General features: G+C 36.4%; 1 protein-coding gene across 1 annotated transcript; it reads left to right on the forward strand.

Annotated features, from left to right (window-relative positions):
- Positions 1-1,464: 1,464 nt before the first annotated feature.
- LOC142351471 (uncharacterized) lies at positions 1,465-24,165 on the forward strand. The gene is made up of 5 exons (XM_075403500.1): positions 1,465-2,830; positions 5,501-6,448; positions 6,868-7,081; positions 8,667-9,727; positions 22,835-24,165. The coding sequence occupies exons 1-5, from the start codon at positions 1,783-1,785 to the stop codon at positions 23,299-23,301; spliced, it is 3,738 nt and encodes a 1,245-aa protein (XP_075259615.1). The 5' UTR covers positions 1,465-1,782; the 3' UTR covers positions 23,302-24,165.
- The last annotated feature ends 410 nt before the right edge of the window (positions 24,166-24,575 follow it).

A 24,575-nucleotide genomic window follows, 5' to 3' on the forward strand; every position in this document is an offset into this window, starting at 1 on the left:
AGTTTCACTTGTTGCTTTGTACGTCTTAATGCTTACACGTTGTTGCTATACGATGCTTGCTATCATTGAATGAATTCACAATCGAACTACAGTTTTTACTGAGTTTATACTGGACGCAATTAAGCACAGGAGCGGTCTGGACACACCATTTTCCGTCTGACACCTCAGCTGCGGCGGCAAGCAAACTGATTTTAAATCAACTTCATTTTTTATGTCAAAGTTAGGATTCTAACATAAATTTACATAAAAACAAAATTTTTATCTTTGCATCAGCTGATGGAATCGAGAATGTAAATTGAAATGTTGCTGAGGACAGGTTGGTATGGCATTTTTAAAAAAAATATTATTTTTGAAAAACTTACAAAATTCATCCCAGAGTTTTTTTTTTTCATTTTTTGCAGCTATTGAGTAAACATTATGCTCACAGTTAGAAAAAAGCCAAGGACTGTTTTAACCGACATACTATGTTCCAAATTTCGCTTAAATAGTTTTGAATTTGTATCACAGTTCAAAAACTTGCACCTATTGATTGATAGGATTGCTAATCGCTGAGGAGGTATAAAATTGTTTACACTCCGGATCCTCGTTTTTAATTTTTGCCAAATAAAGGAAATCTTTTATCGAAATTTTTATTTTTACTTTTTTGTTCAAAAAATTTATAAAAGTGATTTTATTAAATATGATCGGTCCAGATATCATATCTGTTTTAGTGGCCACAGCCTTCGATGAAATATGAATCTGAAATCAAGTTATTACCTTTTAACCTTTTAAGCGTCGCATTTACGCAGTAAAATAAATTCATCCGTCATTTTTCTTTTGACATAGCTGCCCATCAGCTTATATGAAATTTTTAAACGCACAGATACTCTTTTACATTTTCCATTTAATTATTCTTTTTCCCTATCTACGAAAAGTACTATTTGAGGGCAAATAAGTGCCGAAGGATATAGGTTGAGTTTGAATAAATTTTCTTGAAATTTTTAACGCGTTTTCTGGTGAAAGGACAGGTGACAAAGATCCCCCTAAAAAGATTTCTCGGAAACTCCTTTCTGTTAATCGAGTCGCCTAATATGCTTTCATTCTCTAGCAAGATTTGCAAAATTAACATTTTCCTGCCAAAATCTTTCAAGATTTTGTAAGAATAACATTCTATCTCGACTAGAGCACCTAATATAATTTTATCAAAGCCGATATTAAATTAGATAAATTTATCTCGAGTTTAAAATTAGCTGCAATTTTTTCTATTTAAGGTCATAGTCTAATAGGATTTAGCTCATGTTAATAAGCTGAGTTTTTAAAATTCGGCTTGTTTTGATGTCGACTTGCAGGCAATAAAACAATTGCAAAGAACTTCAGAAGTCTCAATACCTCGTCTGTCTGTAATAAATTAAACTTCAGCAAAATTTTGTTGACTAATTTGTCTAACATTGCAACATAATGCGGACTTTACAGTAAGTTTATTAGGTGTTTTGTTTACCAATCAACGAATATATTTGTATTATAAACAATCAAATATTTTAACTTTGGTTTCAAGAAACGATTTTTCTTTACTTTCTAATGACTGATGACAGAATATATTGATAGAAAAAGATTTATTTTCAAAACAATCTTTATATGCAAATTAATTTAATGTTTTTCAAAACAGTTTTATCGCTCGTGCGATTTATTTAACTATTGATAATTTATCTTAGCTCAATAATTTCGAAAGATTGGTTCAAAACATTTCTAATTGTTGACGGCTTTGGTTGAAAACAAAAGAAAACTTGCAAAACGGCTTTAAAAATGCAAGCTTCAACATCAAATGAATCACATCAAATTCCAGCAAAAACTGAATCTGAAAACTTGGTTATAATCCCAAAACTTGACGACGATTTCCAGACGAATCCCTTTCTTAGGTACAACCTAGGAAATGGGGACGTAATCAAAATGGTTGAAAAAACCGGAGCTGTCGGGGTGTTTATCAGAGCCCGAGATGTCCAAGGGGCCGGGTTTGATGACGTCACGGTAAACCTGCCAGAATTTGAAGGCAGTGACCAGAACCAACCCGATTCCCAAACTCCGGTCGATTCTGGTGAAACTAGTGATTCTAATCAAAGTGAAAATTTGGTAACTGCAGAGCAACCAGAACTTGCAGAACCAAACCCCGGAGGTCAGAACCCGCCTGCAAGTGAACAAATTCCAGGTACCTGTAACCTAAAATGGTCGGCCATGTTTATTCCCACACCGCAACACGATCGTTTAGTCCTGTTTAAAAGTGTGAGCAAAGTCTCTGCAACCACAGCGGGTGAAATATCTTCAGGCTTTATTCAGCATTTAACGGATATCTGTGAAAAGTACGAAAAATCTGAAATATATTCCGAGAAGCCGGGAAAAATTCGTGTCAACATTGTGCTATTAATGCACAAATCTAATGAGACTATCGCGACCAAAATCGAAACAGCCTTCCGAGACAAAATAGAAAATTCGTCGTTTTCTTCCATTTTTGAGGTATATTTTGACACAGTTAACACTGACAAGAAAATTTCAGATTTTCAGAACAGTGGACAAAAACAAAAACTAGAAAAGTTGCTGACGTCAGAAAAAGAAACAGAGAATTCTTCGACCTGTTCTAAATTTATCCAAATCTTTGTTGAGCGAATCGCCGAAGAAAAGATTGCTCTCAGTCAGAAGTTGATAAAAGCCCCCGGTTGTAGGTTATGCACTTTGGGAGAGCCGGACATAATGATTGAGATTTTCCGGAGCTATTTTGGGGGCAAAGATGCTAGTCTGGCGTCGGTGCCAGATTTTGACAGGTGTATGAGTCATTTATTGTATTCAACAACTGAGGATGGTAAGTTGGCACGTTATCTTTTAAACAAATGAATTCACTTCATAACTAAATAGGTTAAAAAATATTTATAAAAAAGTTGAAACATAAATTTGTGTCATGAATTATATACGTAAATTTTAATTACTTCTGTTGTACTTTGGAATCATACTTTTTTCTAAAACATCAATGTCTTCCTAAAAATAAAACAAACTTTTAAATCTCCAATATTACTGTTTAAGGCAATTAAGAAAAGCACATAATCGCATATTTAGTTGTCAGCTACTGCAATACAAGTTAAAAAAAGATACCGACATTATTCTGTCAGTTTCTTATGATCAGATGTTTTTTTGTGAGCAAGGTCTTACAAGACGATAATTTTATTCCAAGGAGACAAGAGTTCCCTGTTCGAGATGAGAACAAATGAAATAGCATAAATGCGGTTTGAGTCAATGAGAAAAACAAACGGCTCAATTCTTTAATTGTGTATTAAACCTGGTCGTTTTCTTTGTTCAAAATTTTTTCGAAATAAATCAGAGTCTCATCTTATTAAAATTTAAACAAGCAAAAGTCCGACTATAAGTAAAACTGAGAAAAAACGCTACCGTAAAATTGGTTTAAAATACGTTGAATTATATTTTATGAATTTCAGAGCATAGGCAACAAACCAAAGAGCCATGCTCAGCGAGCGTTACTAGAAGCATAAAACAGCAAAATTAAATCAACAAAAAAGTATTTGTTTGCTCTCGTATAAAAGCATGCATAAAACAAATGCATGAAAACTTGAATCAAAAACAATGGTACATGCACATTAGGGTACAGAAACAAAACTATGATTGGGCCAAAAGATCCAAAATTTGACAAAAAGTAAATTGAATTTTGTCATCAATACTCATTTTGTATCAGCCAAAGTCATGTGTTGGTCCGAAGGTTGGTGGCAGAAGTAATGAGCGCTGAATCAGCCGACATACATTCTGTTTTTTTTGGATGGCCAGTACGCTGTTCATGTCAAAATTTACACTGGCTATTTTTGATTTTTGAGTAAATATTACTGCATGAGAGATAATGTTAGGTTTGCTTTATATGCGCTTTCAACTTCCGTGTGTCTACTTGTAACATTTAATTTGCATAGCAAGTCCTAGCCACTAGGATAAAATGGGCCTTGTTTTGAAAAGTACGTACAACCTAGCTTATGTATACAGAGCGCATATACAACTATAGTAGTTGCCAGTTGTAGGCAAAAAAGTATGGAAATATGCTGCTCAGACTTAAATTGGGCGCATGATTGAATTTCAGACGACAAATCAGACTGGGCGAGCTCTATGACAAAATAATCAGAGTGAAGAAAAACTAAAAAAAAACCTAAGATACTCTGGGGATGCAATGAGAACTGAAATAGTTTTTTACTCTTGTAATGTTCTGGTTCAGCGCTTCAAAGCTCTGAGTCTCCATTACGGAAAGGTTTTAAATTATGGATAGATCTGATCAGGCAAACTTTCCGCCCCCGAGGGTCCGATCGTCAGCTGCAATTATTATAGTACATCAATGTAGGAGCAACTAAGGATTTTAGGATTTTGCAAGTGCCTGCATCAATGTTTGAAAATGCTGACATTAATGTATGCTTTAGAATTTTTTCTCAACCATTAATTTTTCTACCGTCTTGAGCCGTTCAGTAGGAGCATAAATTAGGGCCTTCCCACCCCTTTTTTGATAATTTGAAGCTTTTGTAAAATAAAGTTAGGCTGAGATGTTAGATTCAGACGAAAATGTGGGTCAATTAGCGCTTTAAATTGTTTTTGCTTTTATTGTGGATATTTGGATTTTTCGCCAAATTATTATTCCTTAAAGTAATGATGTTTATATTGTCTGTGTAAAAACAACACAAAAATGTTCTGACAGAAGTGAGTCAAGATATACTTATTTTCAATTTTTTCGATGCCAGATTCCTGGAAAAGTTACGAAATTGTTCACCTAATTGGCCCAAAAATTTTTCAGTCTCAATTAATAAATATCTGTAATGTGGTGTGTAGATTTTATAAATCATTGTGACCAAATTTCTTAAGGTTTAAAATAAGAAAAGCTTAAAAATCAAGATACAAAACTAATCTTACCACCATGATTTACAGTGGGGGTCGTAAGGGTTACCCAATATGGTTTGCTTCAGAAAGTTTCCCAGAAATGAGTCGCTGGGGTACCATAGATGGGATGCGCTTCCACTTTTCTAAGATTTCGTTCAAGTTTCCGTTGGTATCATAATCATTCAAAACATGGGGGGAAGATTTTGCATCAAAATAATCTCACTCTAATATTAGTTATCTAGATTCACCAATTTGAACCGAATATTGATTCTAAGTACCATTTCTTGACCATTCTATTATTTAAACTTTGTGATTAAAATCAATTTGCTACTGTCTTGGTAATCTGGTAACTTTCTTTCTATTAATTCCCACAAAGTTCATGACTGTAGTTTGATCGATATTCTAACATTTTGAGCAAACAGACTTGTGATTTTCATTGTTAAAATAGATTTTTCAGTTACTGAGGTTGCTATCTAGGAGATTGGGAAGCAATTTGAATCAAAACTGCACAAAAATTGAGAAATTTTAAATTCAGTTTAGTCAAGATTTGTTGATTGTATAATTTGCCATTAAGTTACTTTTAAAGCAACTGGTTTTAAAATAGACTTTTTTTCAGCTGTGAGAGAAGGAAATGAGGCTCATGTGGGCGAGCTGTGGAAATACTCAAAACAGTTGCTTGCCAAACTTGAAAAACCAGCTGGAATCCTGCTAAAGAGCTTCACACTCAATCATACCCAATCATTTCTTGACATTCCTCATTACTTCAACTTCGCCTTTGAAATTGACTGGCTTTTCTGCGGTGCTGGGTATTTTGTACCCATTGAAATATCAGTTTCAACTAAAGCCGAAAGCTACGAAACAACACTGACCAACAAATTTACCCAGGTCCTTGAAAGATTGACCCCAAAAGTTAAACTTTTCCTTCACACAATTCTGAGAGATTGCAAAACGGAGGTCATAGGAACACAATCGTTTCAAAAACTTTACAAATCTTTTGTTGACAACTACTTGAAGATTATTATTTACATTCCAAATGCGAACCTTCTTAAAATTAAGGACGCTTTGTCGAACATTCGAATAAAACTTGGAAACAAAAATTTGAAATCACTAGCAAACTTAATCAATGAAGCTGAAAAAACTGACACATTGAAACTTGTTCACATACTTATTCATAACGACGATGTTGATCAAGCTCCGACTCTTTACAAAATCGACGGATCGCTGAACTTGACAGAATCCCAAATTACAATTGAAGAAATATTCGATTGTCCTCAATATCGTAAATGCGAGCCAGTCAAAATCGTCGAGTACGTTTCGGCTGTGTTCTGTTTGAGCTATTTGATGATTGATAATACCTGCCACCTCAGCAGACCATTCGATATTGATTCCCGATACCAGAATAGCAACTTGCCCAAAAATGAGAAATTGAAATTGGACGCAATAAACAAGACGTTAAATCGACCCGAACTTAGCCTGATTGTTAGTCCTCAACAACACCGGATTCTGAAATTTGATGACAAATTATGCTGCATACCTGGAGAACCTGGATGTGGGAAAACTTCAGGCTTGGATCTGTTTCCTTTGTACTCATCTGGACAAAATTGGGATCTATAAAGATCATGATTAAAGATTGCAAACCCCACCCCCCCCCCGCCACCATCATAGTGCCGTTTAAGCATATGCCCTGTTCTAATGATTTCTTTTATATAGCCGGTTACTATGTGAAAAAAGAGCACAAACGAGTGGAAGCTGGGGGTGGAGGTTCGGGGGTGTGAGGGGCGATGAAAAATTTCATAATGCCTCAGCTAAGAGTTAGGGGTGGGGTATAGATAATTTATAGCAAATATAATTTCAATCTAAGAGAGCGCTTTTGTTCTGAAAATGATTTGAATTCAATATGAGGGCTGATTAATTTTACCCTCAGAAACGTGATCAGACGACTCGATCTTAGCGGGGTGAAAAGGAAATATTTCCAAATTACAGTTCTCCTGGTCAAGACTCTGATTGAAAGCAGAAACGACGACACCGATTTTGTGCTGTTCGCAATTCCGCAATCGAAACAAGCTTTTCGTAAATATCTACAGGAATTCTTTGATTCAAATTTGACGGAGGACAGTGAGCGTTCCAAAGTTTCGATAGTATCTTTTGACGAGTACTCATCCAGAAGTTTGCAGGACGAAGTTGCAGCCAAAATAGGGTGAGTTCCGAGTGATTTTAAACTTGATACAACTTGGTATGGCATGCCTGCTGAAATGTCTTGCAAAACTTTAAAAGTTTCCCTTGGTATACCTTAATAACATCTTGGTAAGATCTTATTAAAGTAAACCAAAATTTTGACAAAATCTAGCCACACTTTTATTGATTTTGTTTGCTATTTGTTCCGTCATGTTAAGAAGAGCGCACAGACAAAGCAGTCCCACCCGTACCTAATGCTATAAGGCAAATTCTGTACTGAGTCTGAGTCTAATTCAGGTCACATTTTGCACTGAACTTGTCTGATTCAGAGTTATTTCAGTGTTTCATTCTGAATTATCTTCTGATTCAGAATAAAACTTAATATTTTCTCTGAATTTTGCTCTGATTCAGAAAGGATCAGAAATCACTTCACAGTTGAGTCTGAAATCTTTCTGAATCAGTACTAAAGCTTGGAATTTCTCTGAAATTGTTCTGAATCAGTACTGATTCTCGCCGAAACTTAGGTACGGGCAGACAAAAAAGTTCTAAGTTGCAAAAAGGAACCAGACAATACACTCCAAAACAAAGAGACAAAAAGTCCCGGTCACTGCGGTCGTTAGACAGATCAAAAAGAAAGAGCAGCTTTAATCTTCAAACAAAGCTTCAAAATACGAAAATCTAAAACACCGTGGCGCAGTGATCAGTGCTTTGGATCGAGCCCCAGTAGTCACAAAAAATTCGTTGGGAAAATTGGGGAAATTGTTAGAATCCGGAGAATTTTGCCGTGGGCTGTGTTAACGTGAGAGAAGTAAAAATGAAAAGCTAGGTCATGATCTGCATTTTGCAATAACCAGATCGCTTCTAGCGTTATTTTTAAACTCCGGACACGGTTAAAAAACTGTCGAAAAGGTGAACTTTCAACATATCTTAGATCAATAACCGCGTTAGCTATGTTAATAGCTACTCAATTTACTAGAGAAACTTATCAGTTGTTTGTTATGAGAAGCGGGAACTATTGCTTGTGAAAAACTTAATTAGCATAACAGTCAGGTCAATTGTTTACATGTTCAAAAATATCAAATGACCAATGCTGCTTTGTAATGTTTGGCACATTTTTGCGAGTTATTATGAAGGAATGCAACAAAGTTGAAGCTTAGACGTTAACGGAGCTAAATTAAATAACAAGTAAACCCCTGAAAAATATCAGATATTTGAATAAACAATGCGATGGTTGTTTTGTTTAGCATTCTGTATATGCTAGATCTATTGACATTGCAAGAACCTATCGTCTATATTTTGAAGTTCCTAAATTTGCCACATTTTAGTACCTAAGCGGGGGCAATTATACTACTTTTGAGGAACAACTTGATGCTCAGTTTTTATTGTAGGGTGTTTATCAATAACATGGAAGTAATTTGTTTGTTTAATCTTAGAATCCGTACTCTTTGACCCACAAGACTAACAATTTCCATCTTCCATCCACGCTTTTGCATTTAATTGTTGCTTTGTTTTTCTCCTCAAATTTTTCCTAAATTGCGTTTTCCGAGGACTGGTTGATTAAGCCTCAGATTGTAACTTGAGAGTTTAAACTGAAAACACTGTTTTAGCGACCTGGAAAATTTGAAGCGATGCGTGTTGCTAATTGACGAGATATATACGGGCCACGACAAAGCCACAGAAAAATATTTTCTCAACCGAAACAGCTTATGCAACATAATCCTACGATGCAAAAGATGCTGGATTGCATATGTTTCTTTAGGAAACCAAGACGTTTTCGGTTCCCCACTGAGCGAAATAATCGTGCGACATTTTGTAATTCATAATATGAATGTCATTTTCAGAAGCGCGCATCACATAAGCGCTTTTTCAAATAACTTCATTCACACGCGAAAACCCATAACCGGATCCACGGCCTTAATAACAGGATGTTACACGTCATCACAGCTTAAAATAGAAGTGACCAACTTTTGCAAATCTGAATTGTTCGCAAAGCTTGACAAAACTTGGTCCTCGTTGAGTAAAAAATACGCAGACAGTCAAATTGTCGTGGTTTTCACACCAAATCAGCAGAAAAATTATTGGAAAATTTTTATCGACAGTCAAGAAGAAGTTGCCAGTAATTGTGCCTATATCCTGGACCCTAAAGATGAATTTTACAAACTGCCTTTTGGCGGTCTTGAGGCGATGTCGGTTTTGATCATAATTGACGTTGATTGTTCCAATATTAACACAATGACCTCGATTACATCAGCTATTACCCGCGCACAATATGAGGTGGTTTTGTGCGTAAACGACGAGCACAAAGAAAGTTTGAAGTCGTATATGGATAAAAAACCTATCAAATATCTGAGACGCCTGGAAAATTTGCCTCAGGTGAAGGAATTCACCGAAGATACACTTCATGAAGAATTTCGTGATGACGCCGAAATGCATCTTTTAGTCCAAGGAGTTGTAAATTTGGAACGACTGCCCTCGTTGCTCTCTTTCATCGAATCTTTTTCAGACGATCATAAAGAGAAATTCGCCATGTTGGTTTTCAAGACGTTTGCTCATAGACGAAGGGTAGTTCAGATTGACTTTTTGAACAAACTGGAGGAATTGATGGGTTCCCACATCGTAGATTCTGTGACGAGGGCTTTGGAAACCGATTCTTTATCAGATCTCAGAGGTAGGATCTCAAAAAAATGTGGTTTTGCAAAAACGCTTATAAAGTTGCTAGTTCGGAACACTATTAGCGGACGCAAATCTAGCAAGTTTAATCAAGTTCAAACACAAGTGAACGTTCAAAAACTCTGGGCGTGAATATATGATCACTAATATATGGTCTGTCCCATAAAGTTGAAATAAGCGAACGTTCGAAAACATCAAAAACAGGCAATTGAGCATCAAATTGGTCATTTGAATGTCAACGTTTTTTTTCCATTAAGCTTTCATTGATCATTTCTTTCTACATTTTTAAATTTGAACTTTCACCTTTGAAATCTCTCCAGTGGCTTTTAGAAACGTTCGCTTATTTCGACTTTATTGGACACGCTATATTTAGTCCAGTAATGTTCCTACGCTATCAAACGTTTGAAAAGTCAAAGTTCAAAGTTAAAAGAAATAGATATTTAGCAAAACATTGCCCAATTGCATGCCCCGAGCTTGAACGTTCGCTTTTTGAACGTTCACTTGCGTTGCAACTTCATGGGACTAATAACTAAATACCATTATTTGTTTGTTCTGTATGTGATCTTTGACCTTTGAAATAATTGCTAGCGTTTCAACTCTTTGATACGGACTAAAAACAGTATTCTCTTCCAATATGAGATAGTCTGGTATCAAAAAACTTTGAAAGTTCTGAAACTCAGGTTTATAGGTTACGCGACTCTGCCCATGTTGAGGTCCGCGACTCAAAATAGGAATTTGTCAGACCGACTTAGGTAGTAGAGAGGGGGTTCGGTGCGACCAAACTCAATGTCTGTTAGGCCTGGCCAACATCCATTTTTTGGTCAATTCGATCTGGCCAATATCCACTATTTGGCCTGTTTGGTCTGGCCAATGACCAAACTTGGGTGTAATTAGTCTGGCCAAACTCCCATATCAAAAGCCAAGAAGTCCAAGCCAAAAGAACTGCCTGTCATCTGCAAAGAGTATTGGTATTTAAATAGATGTTTCTTCCAATAAAAGTTTTAGAAATATTTCACTTTAACATCTGGTTCATAAAAATTAAAAGACAAAATTTTTTAAAATTTTGTTTGAGCTTTCATCCAATTTCAACCAACTTCTTTTTCTCGGAAGCAACTGGTTTAAAGAACAAAAATCCTGAAACAGTCATTGCTCAAAAATTGGCAGCTTTCGAAAAATCTCTTATGTTCCAAACGAATAAGCACAAATAATTTTTGGAGACACACACAAACACACACACACAAATATATATCTGCTTTCAAATTTTCCTGCTATTTTTTAAACAGGTTAATGGAATCAACGATCAAAATTTTTGGTCAACTCAATTTTTTGCCTGGCCTTTTGCGAGCAAATAGGTTACGTCCAAGCCCTCAAGTCAATCGTTGAATTAAAGCGTTGTGTAAAAAACTAAAACTTCGAATTATTTAGGGGCCAATCAAAATCTAGAGCAAAAAGTTTAGTTGAATGGTTAATAAAAAACAATTAATAGGCGCCTAAAATGGTTAATACAAATAATTATTAGAAGCCTAGAATAGGCAAAACTAGAGATCAAACTTTTCAAATTAATTCCATTGACTATACATCAAAGTAAAATATGCAAGCAGATATGGATAAAAGTTTCAGCACTTGAAGTCTATGTCGGACGGAAATATATTACATCACTGGGTGACAAAATTGCAAAAAGCAATACAATAGCCTTAACATTCAAATACAACCTAGAAAAATATTTAAATTTGGAAACAGTACCGTGGAATCAACTGATATCGGATGAGGAGTGACAATTGTCCGAGGCTTGACAAAAAGTCTGATGTGAATCGTCACAAGGCCACGCAAATTGCAAACAAACAAAGAGATTAAGAGTAATGAGGTATACTGACTATTCTGAAATGTGCAAAAAAAACAAAAAAATGCAGAGCCTCGACGAATTGTATGAAGTCCTTGCTCAGGGTTTGCTTTTTATCAAGACAGGTGTCTCTGAGTCGACTATTTTTGGAGCCAGTGAAATGTAACTGCCTATAAGAAATCTCATTTAGGCAAAATTATTTTTTTTCAGAAAAACTAAAAAGAACACATTTTCTAATTCGAATCTTATTAACGAATCTTATACGAATCTAATTCGAAAAACGTACGCCAACCCAGCTTTACTGGAAAACGACGAAGGAAAAAAACAAAGACCAATCATCGACGATTGTTCCTGTTTCTTCACAGAAGCCGAAAAGCGAGATTCCCCAGCGAAACAACCATCTCCCCAAAACAAACCTGGAAGATCGTCGCCCTCTATAACGTAAAGAGAGGTCTGCATTGATAACAATCTAACAGCACCACTAATGCTGCAAATAATTTATTGCATATATTATACTGCATATAAGATATATAAATACAGTAAGAATGCAGTAGAATACAGTAGAACCGCAGCTAAATCAAGCGGCCTAATTGACAGCTTTAGGAGTCGAAAGAATAGTAAATAGTAGCTCTTCAGTTGAGAGTTTGGTTACAAATTTAAAGTTGTGAACCATCTTTTATAATAAAACTTTGGTTGAATTTTTACGTGATTTTGTGATGTTTTATATTTCCTGTTTATTCATTTGATGTTATTTGATTACTCAAATCAATTCATTATTCCCAACTAGAGGTTCCTACAGCCAACAAGAGCAGCTTGGGGAAAAATAACCCTCCAATAGAAGTCTGAGAGCCATCAAAACACCCCCTTCAATTTGTTAGAGTTTTGGGCGCCAGTCAGCCTAAGCAGAGTACAAAATTCTACAGTGGCACTCCTGGAACGGCTATCTTGAGAAATCTTGACAATTGGAGGGAATTGACAGCTGTGGTGGTTGCAAATGAACAATAGTTCGGACTTTGCAAAAGCGAAAAAATTGACGAGGAAGGAGAATCGACTTGTGCGACAAGTGAATAAGAAAGAAAAGCGCGGACAGAGTCAAGTTGGAGGTTGACGAAAAAGGTGTGAAAAAGAGAGTGCGAATGTGCAGAGCAGTTTTCAATCGACTTGGAGTTTGGCTGTTGCTATTGTTTTCGCTTAGCTTTCACTAGAAGATTGATAGAGTGAAATTTGACTTATAGTCAAGAGCGTAAGTTGCGTGAGGCTGAGTTTGTGCAGAGAAAAGAATAGTGCAAGTGAGAGAAAATTATTGCAGGGCCTTTGACGAGATCAAGCAATTTTTGAGGCAAGGTAGAAAAGTTTTGGTTAATTGAAATTTCTGATAGGCGGTTAAATTTTACTGGCTTAAAAAGTAGTCAACTTAGAGACACCTGTCTTGATAAAAGGCGAACCCTGAGCAAGGACCTCATACAATTCGACCATTCGACATTTCAAAAAAAGGAACTCTTCAGTTTGAAGTGCCGATAATCAGTCAGTATACTTCATTACTCCAAATCTTTTTGGTCGTTTGCAACTTGTGTGGCATTGTGACGTTTCACTTCAGTTTTTTTGTCAAACCTCGGACAATTGCCACTCCTCATCCGATATCAGTTGATCCCATTGTACATTTTCTAGATTTCGATATGTTACTAGGTTGTATTTGAATGTTAAGTCTGTTCTGCAATTTTGTCACCCAGTGATTAAATAGATTTCCGTCCGAAGTTGACTTCAAGTGAAGAAAATTTTATATATCTGTTTGCATATTTTACTTTGAGGTATAGTCAATGGAATGGATTTGAAAAGTTTGATCTCCAATTCTGCCTGTTCTAGGCCTCTCCTAATTATTTGTATTAACCATTCTAGGCGCCTATTAATTGTTTGTGTTAACCGTTCAACTAAACTTTTTGCTCTAGACAATTGATTTGCCCCTAAATAATTCGAAGTTTTAGTTTTTTAGACAACGATTGCTCAACGTTTTAGCTCAATGATTGACATGAGGGCTTTTATGTAATCTATTTGCTTGCAAAAGGCCGCGCAGAAAATATAAGTTGACCAAAAATTTTGATTATTTATTCCGTTAGCGTGTTTGAGGACTATTATAGCAGGAAAATTTGAATACAGATATTTCAGAGCGAAGTCAACTCCAAATCTCCTCACAGGCGGAGACACATCATAAAAGATAAGAAAAGTCCAGCTGCAATCAGTTAAGGTTAAAACTATTCAAAATATTGCAGCGAATGCACCAGTTCTATGGCGTCTACTGTAATGGAATAGCAATTTTCTTCAAAAGAATCTCATTATATGAAGACATTCATTGCTTCTTATGACGAGAAACGAATTAATACTGCCCATGAAGCTCAAAATGTGATGGTTTTAAAGAAACATCAAGAAACTTAGAAGTTTTTTGTAAAAGTTTCAAAGAACAAAAAAAGAACTTACCTGACGAAATTTGCTGCTATGTCGATGAGTAATGACCACGAAACTAAGCTCAATTCTAATTTTCTTTTAGCGCTATCATTATCTTTTTGACCTAACAATCATATGTCAGAAGTAAATTTGCCACACACAAAAACCAGATTTTAACATCCACCAACCTCCAGCTAAACAACTTGATTTTATCTAGGCCATATATGATTCTCATGAAATGTTGATGAGCATCTCCGGGATTCGGGGCTTAGATCTATTCACATGTCAATCAAGTAAAAAAAAATTAGCTAATCTAAATTTTCTCTTTACATTTTTGCATAGATAAGTACTATAATACAAGCTAATTTTTGTATATCTTCAGCTCCAAATTTAATCTGAAATAAACTTATTGAATTGTTTTGACCCATGTTATTGACCACGACAATGGTGTCCTGACCAACTACAGACAGACAAATTTTGGATCTACAGAATGCAGAATCAGGTTCTGTGTGGATTTTTTCTTTTGTGGCGAAATGTCGAGAAGAAAAAAAAGAGGACAAAATCAACACCGATGGTACTGTACAGGACCTACAGGGAACCAATCTCTGTCTTAGTATGCGAGGGAAGGATGCAATTATTAAACTTAGGAGCCTAATTAGTCCTAAGAATTTAATTTCTGTCCGTAATACACGGTGTAGGGGAGGCAGACAAAAATTTCCTAGCGCGTCTTGGAGAGGCGGAGAGTTATTATGGCTTCAGAAAACTCAAAACAGCGGCTAAGTTTATCTTAGTTTTAAGGGACCCTGAGGCGAAAGTGAGGCTTCTAGACGGTATTAAAGCAAAAACAGCAAGGTAAGTTACTGGAATGACCAAAAGCTTACAGTTCAGAAGTCAGGCAGTAGCTTTTGCAAGTTCTTCATTAAGTAATAAGCCTTTTACTGTGAAATGAGTTCGGTTCAAATTCAAAAAGACCTTTCGGAAACCAAATAAAAAATTTACGGCTAATAAAAGCAAAAATATGTTTCCTAGATGTGGAAGTAAATCACATTTTAGTAGACCCTGTCCGGCGCTAAGCATAAAAATGCAACAACTGTGAAAAAGTGGGACACTTCACAAAAATGTGAAGAAGCAAACCTTAACCAAATTCAGGTAAGTTCAATAACCAGAATAACATTTGCGAAGAAGGAAACAATTCATCAGAGCAAGGATCTCTTGTGTCGGAATGATTTATGTTAAAGAACAAATCTTTAGCATGTCTGCAACATGGGAATATATCTCAATAAAAAAATTTCAAAGTAAGAATGAAGGTAGACAAAAATGCAGAGACCACAGTGATATCAATAAAAATATGGACTCAGCTTGGTAGACCTCTGTTGGATGGTAAGTTAAGACATCTCGAAGCTTATTATGGTCATCATTTAACGCTTTTGGGATCACTTTCTTGTGACGTTGAGTGGAACGGAAGCAGGCTCGCACAAAAACAACTAGCAGTAATGCATTCTGATAAAGAATTTGGATTACTTGGTAGAAACCTTCTACCCAAGCACAGTGTGAACAACATCACAACCGAGCACCGACCTGCTGTAAAGGGTTACAAAGCTCAAGTGATGCTGATACCAGGATCACAGCCAATGTTCTGCAATGCCAAAAAATTATCTCTACCACATCAAGACAAGGTCACAGAGAAGCTGCAACAGATATTCAGACAGGGCATCCTTGAACTGGTACAGCCAGGAGGAGTCACTAATGCATCTCCAGTGGTGTGGTATAGAAAGAAGATTTGAGACTCTGCGTGGACTTGAAAGTGCATATCAATTAAGTGGTGGATGAGGACTACCCAATACCAGACACGGAGACCATCTTCAACAACCTACATGTAGCCTCATGCTTTGGCATAATTGACCTCTCAGGTGCCTACTATTAAATTGAATTTGACAAAGAGGCAAAAGATATGTGCACAATCAACACGTCTCAGGGAATGTTCAAGATGTGCCGAATACCTCAGGGATTGAAAAACTCTTCTTCAATCTTCCAGAAAAATATTACTATTAATGAGAAAAAGTCTAACTCAAGACCGATCGATAGCGTTAGTTTTTTTGGGATACTCCATTTCAATGGAGGGAATATCAAGTAAAAAAAAATTTAGCTAATCTAAATTTTCTCTTGACATTTTTGCATAGATAAGTACTATAATACAAGCTAATTTTTGTATATCTTCAGCTCCAAATTTAATCTGAAATAAACTTATTGAATTGTTTTGACCCATGTTATTGACCACGACAATGGTGTCCTGACCAACTACAGACAGACAAATTTTGGATCTACAGAATGCAGAATCAGGTTCTTCGTGGATTTTTTCTTTTGTGGCGAAATGTCGAGAAGAAGAAAAAAAGAGGACAAAATCAACACCGATGGTACTGTACAGGACCTACAAGGAACCAATCTCTGTCTTAGTATGCGAGGGCAGGATGCAATTATTAAACTTAGGAGCCTAATTAGTCCTAAGAATTTAATTTCTGTCCGTAATACACGGTGTAGGGGAGGCAGACAAATATTTCCTAGCGCGTCTTGGAGAGGCGGAGAGTTATTATGGCTTCAGAAAACTCAAAACAGCGGCTAAGTTTATCTTAGGTTTAAGGGACCCTGAGGCGAAAGTGAGGCTTCTAGACGGTATTAAAGCAAAAACAGCAAGGTAAGTTACTGGAATGACCAAAAGCTTACAGTTCAGAAGTCAGGTAGTAGCTTTTGCAAGTTCTTCATCAAGTAATAAGCCTTTTACTGTGAAATGAGTTCGGTTCAAATTCAAAAAGACCTTTCGGAAACCAAATAAAAAATTTACGGCTAATAAAAGCAAAAATATGTGCCCTAGATGTGGAAGTAAATCACATTTTAGTAGACCCTGTCCGGCGCTAAGCATAAAAATGCAACAACTGTGAAAAATGTGAAGAAGCAAACCTTAACCAAATTCAGGTAAGTTCAATAACCAGAATAACATTTGCGAAGAAGGAAACAATTCATCAGAGCAAGGATCTCTTGTGTCGGAATGATTTATGTTAAAGAACAAATCTTTAGCATGTCTGCAACATGAGAATATATCTCAATAAAAAAATTTCAAAGTAAGAATGAAGGTAGAGAGCTGCAGAGACCACAGTGATATCAATAAAAATATGGACTCAGCTTGGTAGACCTCTGTTGGATGGTAAGTTAAGACATCTCGAAGCTTATTATGGTCATCATTTAACGCTTATGGGATCACTTGCTTGTGACGTTGAGTGGTACGGAAGCAGGCTCGCACAAAAACAACTAGCAGTAATGCATTCTGATAAAGAATTTGGATTACTTGGTAGAAACCTTCTACCCAAGCACAGTGTGAACAACATCACAACCGAGCACCGACCTGCTGTAAAGGGTTACAAAGCTCAAGTGATGCTGATACCAGGATCACAGCCAATGTTCTGCAATGCTAAAAAATTATCTCTACCACATCAAGACAAGGTCACAGAGAAGCTGCAACAGATATTCAGACAGGGGGCATCCTTGAACCGGTACAGCCAGGAGGAGTCACTAATGCATCTCCAGTGGTGTGGTATAGAAAGAAGATTTGAGACTCTGCTTGGACTTGAAAGTGCATATCAATTAAGTGGTGGATGAGGACTACCCAATACCAGACACGGAGACGATCTTCAACAACCTACATGTAGCCTTATGCTTTGGCATAATTGACCTCTCAGGTGCCTACTATTAAATTGAATTTGACAAAGAGGCAAAAGATATGTGCACAATCAACACGTCTCAGGGAATGTTCAAGATGTGCCGAATACATCAGGGATTGAAAAACTCTTCTTCAATCTTCCAGAAAAATATTACTATTAATGAGAAAAAGTCTAACTCAAGACCGATCGATAGCGTTAGTTTTTTTGGGATACTCCATTTCAATGGAGGGAATAGCACCAGATCCCAAACATAATAAAAAATAAAAAATTGCAAAAGCATCAAATAACAAAAAACAACTCTAATCGTTTGTTGATCTAGCACGTTTTTACGGAAGAATGATTCCTGATTTTGCAGCAAAAATGCTATCCTTAAATAACATGAGAAACAGCGATTTCTCATGGGGCAGAATGCAACAAAAAGCCTCTGAAGACATAAAAAATGAACTATGTGCTAACCGACTTGTACAGCCATATAAGTTACAAAAAGAAGCAACAGTTAGTACTGACGCATCTGAAGAAACTATTGGCGGGGCTGTTTCGCAAGAAGGAAATCCTGTCTTATATGTATCGAGAAAGTTGACTCCAGTGGAGCAAAACTACTTGAAAATAGAGCGGGAAGCACTGAAATTGTGTTTGTGGTCACAAGATGGAAGCAATTCTTTCTTGGGAAACAATTTACCCTACAGACGGACCGCAAACCACTCAAATATGTCTTTGCACGAGACGAAGAGATCCTGAAAACAGCATCAGCTAGAATTACAAGATGAGCAATAGCTCTAATGGGCTTCGATTATGAGTTGAATTACACACCAAGTGAGCTGATACACCATGCAGGTGCTTTGAGCAGAATGGACTTTTACAAAGACGATTCGGACAACAATCGAGTGTGCTTCGCAATCAATAACATCTAGTTCGCTCAGAGTGATTTGGTGACCCAAGCAGAAACCAAATCTGAACTCGGAACAAACAGACACTTCCAGGACATAATGAAACGAATCAAATTCGGCAATTCGAATAAATGCTGAGAAGTGGAAAAGGGGTTCGAACAACACAAAGATGGACTGACCATACACAATGGAATCATCTTCAGAGGTGTTGTTACCTTCAGTCCAACCAAACTACAACACTTGGATTTGGAAAGAGCGCATGAGACACATCCTGGGTAGAATGCAACTGAGGCATCAGTCGGAATGATAGCATGGTGGCCTGGCATTACACAAGACGTTCAACATTTTTTTGTAATTGTAAGAATTGTCAAATGAACAGGCCTAGGCTGGGATAAACATTTTTTGCGTGGCCAGAAGTTGACGATTGGGAACGTCTCCACATGGACTGGGTTTTTTTTAAGGACCAAAGCAATATCTTAGTAATTGTTGACGCGGGTTCTGGCTGGATATAATCTTTTCCCGCGGGAAACAGAACATCAGAAACGGTTAAAGTATATCTTAGTCAAATCTTTGCAAGATTTGGAATACAAAAAACTTGAGTATCTGATAATGGTCCTGAGTTTGTGAGTGTTGACCTTAAACAGTGGTGTGAATCACTGGGAATTAAAAAAATTGAATCACCCGTCTATCATCCAAGAGCCGATGGACTAGCTGAAAGCGCAGTTCAGACAGTGAAGCGGGCACTTCAAGCATGCAGTCGCAATCTTAATTTATCATCTGGTGCATCCCTGCAAAGGGAACTGATGACACATCGCAACACTTCAAAGACGAGGCGCAAAACAATTGAACTCCTGTTGGGACGCAGAGTGAAACTACTAGCAATAGCAGATTTCGACTTGTGCGAATGAATTTATTCAAGGCCTAAAAGAGACGTAGACAGTTCCTGCTAACACATCTCCCATACAGCACAAAAACTTGACACAGACTGTTCTAGTCAGCGACAACCAAATTGCGAGACTAGAAGAGGACAACGTGAAAACCAAACCAGCAATGGAGGAGACCATATCTCAATCAGAATCACAATTTCAGAACACAGATATGGGACCTTCACATCAGAGTGAAGCTTCTGCAGCCACATCAGCTGCAGAGCACAAACAACTCGAACCACCAGAGCCTTCACGAACAACAACAAGAAACAGAAAATTGCAGCGGATGCACCAGTTCTATGGTGTCTACTGTATTTGAACTCGAATTTTCTTCAAACTAATCATATCATATGCAGACATTCATTGCTTCTTATGACGAGAAAAGAATAATTACTGTCCATGAAACTGAAAATGTGATAGTTTCAAAGAATATAAAGAAATTTAGAAGTTTTTTATTAAAGTTGTAAACAACAAAAGCAGAACTTACCTGACGAACTCTGTTGCTACGTCGATAAGTAATGGCCACAAAACTCAACTTAATTATAATTTTGTTTTAGCGCTATCATTATCCTATTGACCTAAAAATCATATGTCAGAAGTAAATTTCCCACCAACAGAAACCTCATTCTAACATCCACCGACGTCCAGTTAATGAACTCGATTGTATCTAGGCCATATATGGTTCTCACAAAATGATGATGAAAATTGAAAATCACTTCCGGGATTCGGATCTAAGATCTTTTCACATGTCAATTAAGTGAAATATTTTAAGTTAATCTAAATTTTCTCTGTATATTTTTGCATAGATAAGTAATAAAAATACGAGCTAATTTGTGTATATTTTCCATTTCAAGTTTAATCTAAAGTTCAAATTATTGAATTCTTTTGACCCGTGTTATCGACCCCGACAGAAAAAGAAAGCAAGTCTTTTGGCGACTCCTAAATAAAAAAATTAGTCAAAACACAATTTTTTTTGTTCTTTTTTAATTGCTCTTGAACGAAGTTCATAGCAATTTTTGTAAACGTGTCGGTCTTTTTTAATGCATTTTTTTTGCCTGACAATTTTGCGCGTTTCTTTTAGAACATTATTTGAATTCTCAAGTGACTTCTTCACGCTTTCGTTCTTCATTTTTGAGTTGTCTCTATTGTTCTCACTTTGGTTGCTAACATAAGCTTGGTTGCAGAATTTTAAATTTAAAGGACAAAAAGCACAGTTGCAAGTGCATATGGATTTCAGGTGGGAGGGGAATGGTTCGAATCCCGGTGGGGTCAAATATTTTTGCACCCGCCTGTCGTTCGAGAGCGATTCTTCCGACATTAGACGGTTTGTGTTTTACTACAATAGTCAGCAATTACATAAGTGTCACTTTTTCACGAGGAGGGAAATGTAGCGTATTCAATCTTTTTTCGGAAAAAATCACACTTTATTATGACTTTTATATGAACAGAGATCAGAATTAAAACCCACTGTGCATGGCAAATTCATGAAAAAAATTGTTGCCTGAACTTATTATGCCAAGTCTTCGAGCAAAATACCCTTAGAATACTTTGAAACAGAACTGGTATAGCCTTTTAGTATTGATATGCCATGAATCAGTACTGGTTTACTATGACACATATTTCTAGGGTCTGGAGTAGCATGAAGCGTCAAAACAGCAGATGCAAAACAAAATCCGTAAATTGACCTCAGCTTTTTGCGAATCTTTCGTTCATCTTGTGCAGCGTTGATCTGTTAAAATTGCAGTAACGGAATTGTATTTTCCAGTTTGGCTGAAACACCTTGTTAAATTAGAAAAAGTCTTTGGGCAGGCTAGTGTGTTGTAAAGTGCGATTGGACTGATCAAGGCGTAGAACGATTGAGCACAGCACGATTTTAAAAAATAAAATTTCTTAACCCTTCAGCTCTGAAAAAAAGAAACTTTATCTTAAAAATGAATTTTACCTAAACAGTATGCGCAATTGCTTTGCTGAAAAACTTGAAGCAATAATGAATTCTGGACTAATGAATTTTGACCACTCTTTTTTTGCTTCTCTAAAACTTCCCACTTTTTGTGAGTCGCAGCAGCACTTTATTGCTCTTCCAGTCGCTGGCTTCCCAACCTTACTGAGATTGTTTTGTTGCCGAAAAATTATAATTCAAATTGCTGTAACTTTCAGAAAAATTTTGAGTATGTCGATCAAAAAAGAGCATCTCAAGTCAAAATTTTTTCAACGTTTTATTGATCGTTGATTTATTTTGGCTTTTAAAAACCTACTCAAGCAAAATTCGGCTTTCATGTGAAACTGAAAAAAGTTGCTATAAAATCATTTTGATGCCTCATTTTTAATTTAAAATACATGATCATCCGGGTCGAGGCCGAATGGTTAATTTGTAAGAACTTGCAAGTTTTTGGCAGAAACTTAACAGGCGATGCATGGCCTTGCAACTTTATCTTCCAAAAACTTGCAATTTCTTATATGTTATTCTTTCCACTTACAAGTTCTTACAAGTTAAGCATTCGACTTACAGGGAACTTACAAGTTAACCATTCAAACCCCAGAGGCTCTTGAATGTTAACCATTCAACTCACAGGGATCTTAAAAGTTAATCATTTGACTTACACAATTTCTCACATGAGTTCTTTGAATATAATATATTAGCAGATAACTTTTTCGCCTATATTGTCGCAAAAAATATATACACATATAAATATAAATCACACGTTGCAAAATATGATTGTAAACAGATGCTTCAAAAATAAAGAATCTAGAAAAGAGTGAAAGATGGTAAAAAAGGGTAAAAATTGGTTCAAAAATGAGTCACAAAACCGTTACGAAACAATTGCTGAGATATGAATTTGAAAAGTCCTAAAGTATAAATCTTAGGACAGCTTTTAAAAAAGCAATCGTGAATATGCCAATTGAGATCTATTGTGCAATAAGTGAATTGCGAAAGGACCTTTTTAGTTGATAAAGCTGAGAAATAAAAATTTGATCAACTTGAATTGCATTGTATTTTGTTATCAAAAATGAGCGACTAGGTCTCACGCACTCTTTGCGGTAAAAAAAAAAACAAAACAAAAACTTCTTTCTCAATCATTTTTACTATTTTGTAACACAATTCTTTTAAACTGCTCGAATCACTTTCTTAAAGTTTGAAATTTCTCTTTTGGGATAGTAAAACTTTTTTATGAAGACCTCTGCGCTCTCTCTGCTCTCTATTATGTACCCACTTTGCGAAATTTTTTGAAAGTGTCAAAAAAACTTCATCATCAAATGCTCACGCAAAATTTTTTCTCTAACTTGTTTGTCGTTTTTTAGAGATTGAGAGAAAATGCATCACGTACGGTAACCCGGATAAATTCGACTGGATTCTGCGACTAATTGGAGAAGAGAGAGCAAAACAGTGGGCCCAAAAGTCAAACCAGTGGCTGCTAATCGCCTGCTGTAATCATACCCGAAACGTTCTTCCTTGGGTCATTGAAAAATTGAAGACTTTTGACCTTCTTGAAGAGCAGATGTCGCGAGAGTATGATCACGACTTTGGGTATGAAGATTTTGCAACGGGCGAAATTGCGAAGGCAACACTGTTGCTAATTTTATGTTGTCAGAACGCGAAGTCTGATTACATAAGATTACTATTGGACAATGGTTTCCCAAAAATTTTACTCCGGTCCAAATTGGATGGGAAAAACGCATACGAGTGGTGTGAAATGTTTGACAATAGAGATAACATGGAGTTGTTGATGGAAACTCCCGAAAGGCGAGAAATTTTCAACCAACAATAATACCGTTTCAATAACTGCACATCATAAATAAATAAATATAAAAATATTTTAGACAGCTCCAAATGGTGTCCGGGTTATTAGTTGACGTGAAAGCTGGCCGAAAAAGCCATGCCCGTCAATTTTATTGGACTTCAAATAAATTTATGACAACCGAAGAAAATATCACGACCGAGCATGTTCTTCTCGCAATCAAATTTGTGTTCTCAAATCTGACTCCCTTGTTAATCTCTCCGTTTTGACTACCATTCCATTCGGCTAATTTTCCTTGTTAGAACTCTTTGGTGAAGGAAACCGAAAGACTGCATTTCCATGAATAAACGCCCTTCGAATCATTACAGTTTTTTAAAAAGTGTGAAAGAAGAAATGAGTGCTGTATTAAATTATTGCGTCAAAGCTATATGAATCGAAGTGTTTTTACTGTTAAAAAAGTTTTATTTAGTTTACATGATAACATAATGTCCCGATGCCCAATTTATTCACTCTGATCTTTTCGTTCAATAATTCGATCACAAATTAGCCCCCAATCACAACTCTAAATTACAGCGAGGCGTGGCTATGTGAACTAGGTAGATATTATGCAAAATAAGTGTTCTGTTAAATTTCAACATTCGCATATGTGTCAGATTGGGTATATTGGTATTGTGAAATTTTGTCCTGACACCTTCATTCAATATCAAAAGGTATTTTCTCAGGTTTTGTTAAAAAACATTATTGGCTAAAAGAGTCGAATAATTACGCTCTTTTCTCTTTAAATTTCATTGTAGTTCAAAGTAAACTATACCGCGTGCCCTTCTTACTTCCGTTTATTCCAATTTTGTCTAATTCTGAATGCCGTCAGCAATTTTCAACTATTGTCCCCCACTCCCTCCCCCCCCCCCCCCCCCCCCCTCAATGAGAAAGCGGAGACCCTATATATTTTGCTAAATATCGGTAATAAAGGGTTCTAGATTTCATTGACCTCACTAGACTGGGGGGTGGGTTGGGGGGGGGGGGGGAGGGACAATGGGGGAATTCAACATAGATTCATTCGCTTTGTTTTAAAATCCCATTTACCGCAGTATACATTTTTATAGCTTCAAAATGTTAAGTATCAGCTGTATTACACTATAATTTCTGTTAAAATCGTCAACTTAATTGATCTAGAAGGTGATCTTACCTTTCTACGTTGGACAGATATCATAAGTTTCATATTTTTGTAACCGTTGTACTAAATTGAGATATCAAATTTAGCTTTTGTATCAATTTTCACCGTTGTACTGAATTGAGATGTTATA

The sequence above is a fragment of the Convolutriloba macropyga genome, chromosome 13, assembly GCF_964194025.1.
Source record: "Convolutriloba macropyga chromosome 13, txConMacr16.3, whole genome shotgun sequence".
Lineage (NCBI taxonomy): Eukaryota > Metazoa > Xenacoelomorpha > Acoela > Convolutidae > Convolutriloba > Convolutriloba macropyga.

Coding starts and splice junctions, on each gene's coding strand:
- LOC142351471 (XM_075403500.1), top strand. CDS start 1,783: ATGCAAGCTTCAACATCAAATGAATCACATCAAATTCCAGCAAAAACT. Junction 2,831..5,500: donor GTATTCAACAACTGAGGATG/GTAAGTTGGCAC, acceptor ACTTTTTTTCAG/CTGTGAGAGAAGGAAATGAG. Junction 6,449..6,867: donor TGGATGTGGGAAAACTTCAG/GCTTGGATCTGT, acceptor TCCAAATTACAG/TTCTCCTGGTCAAGACTCTG.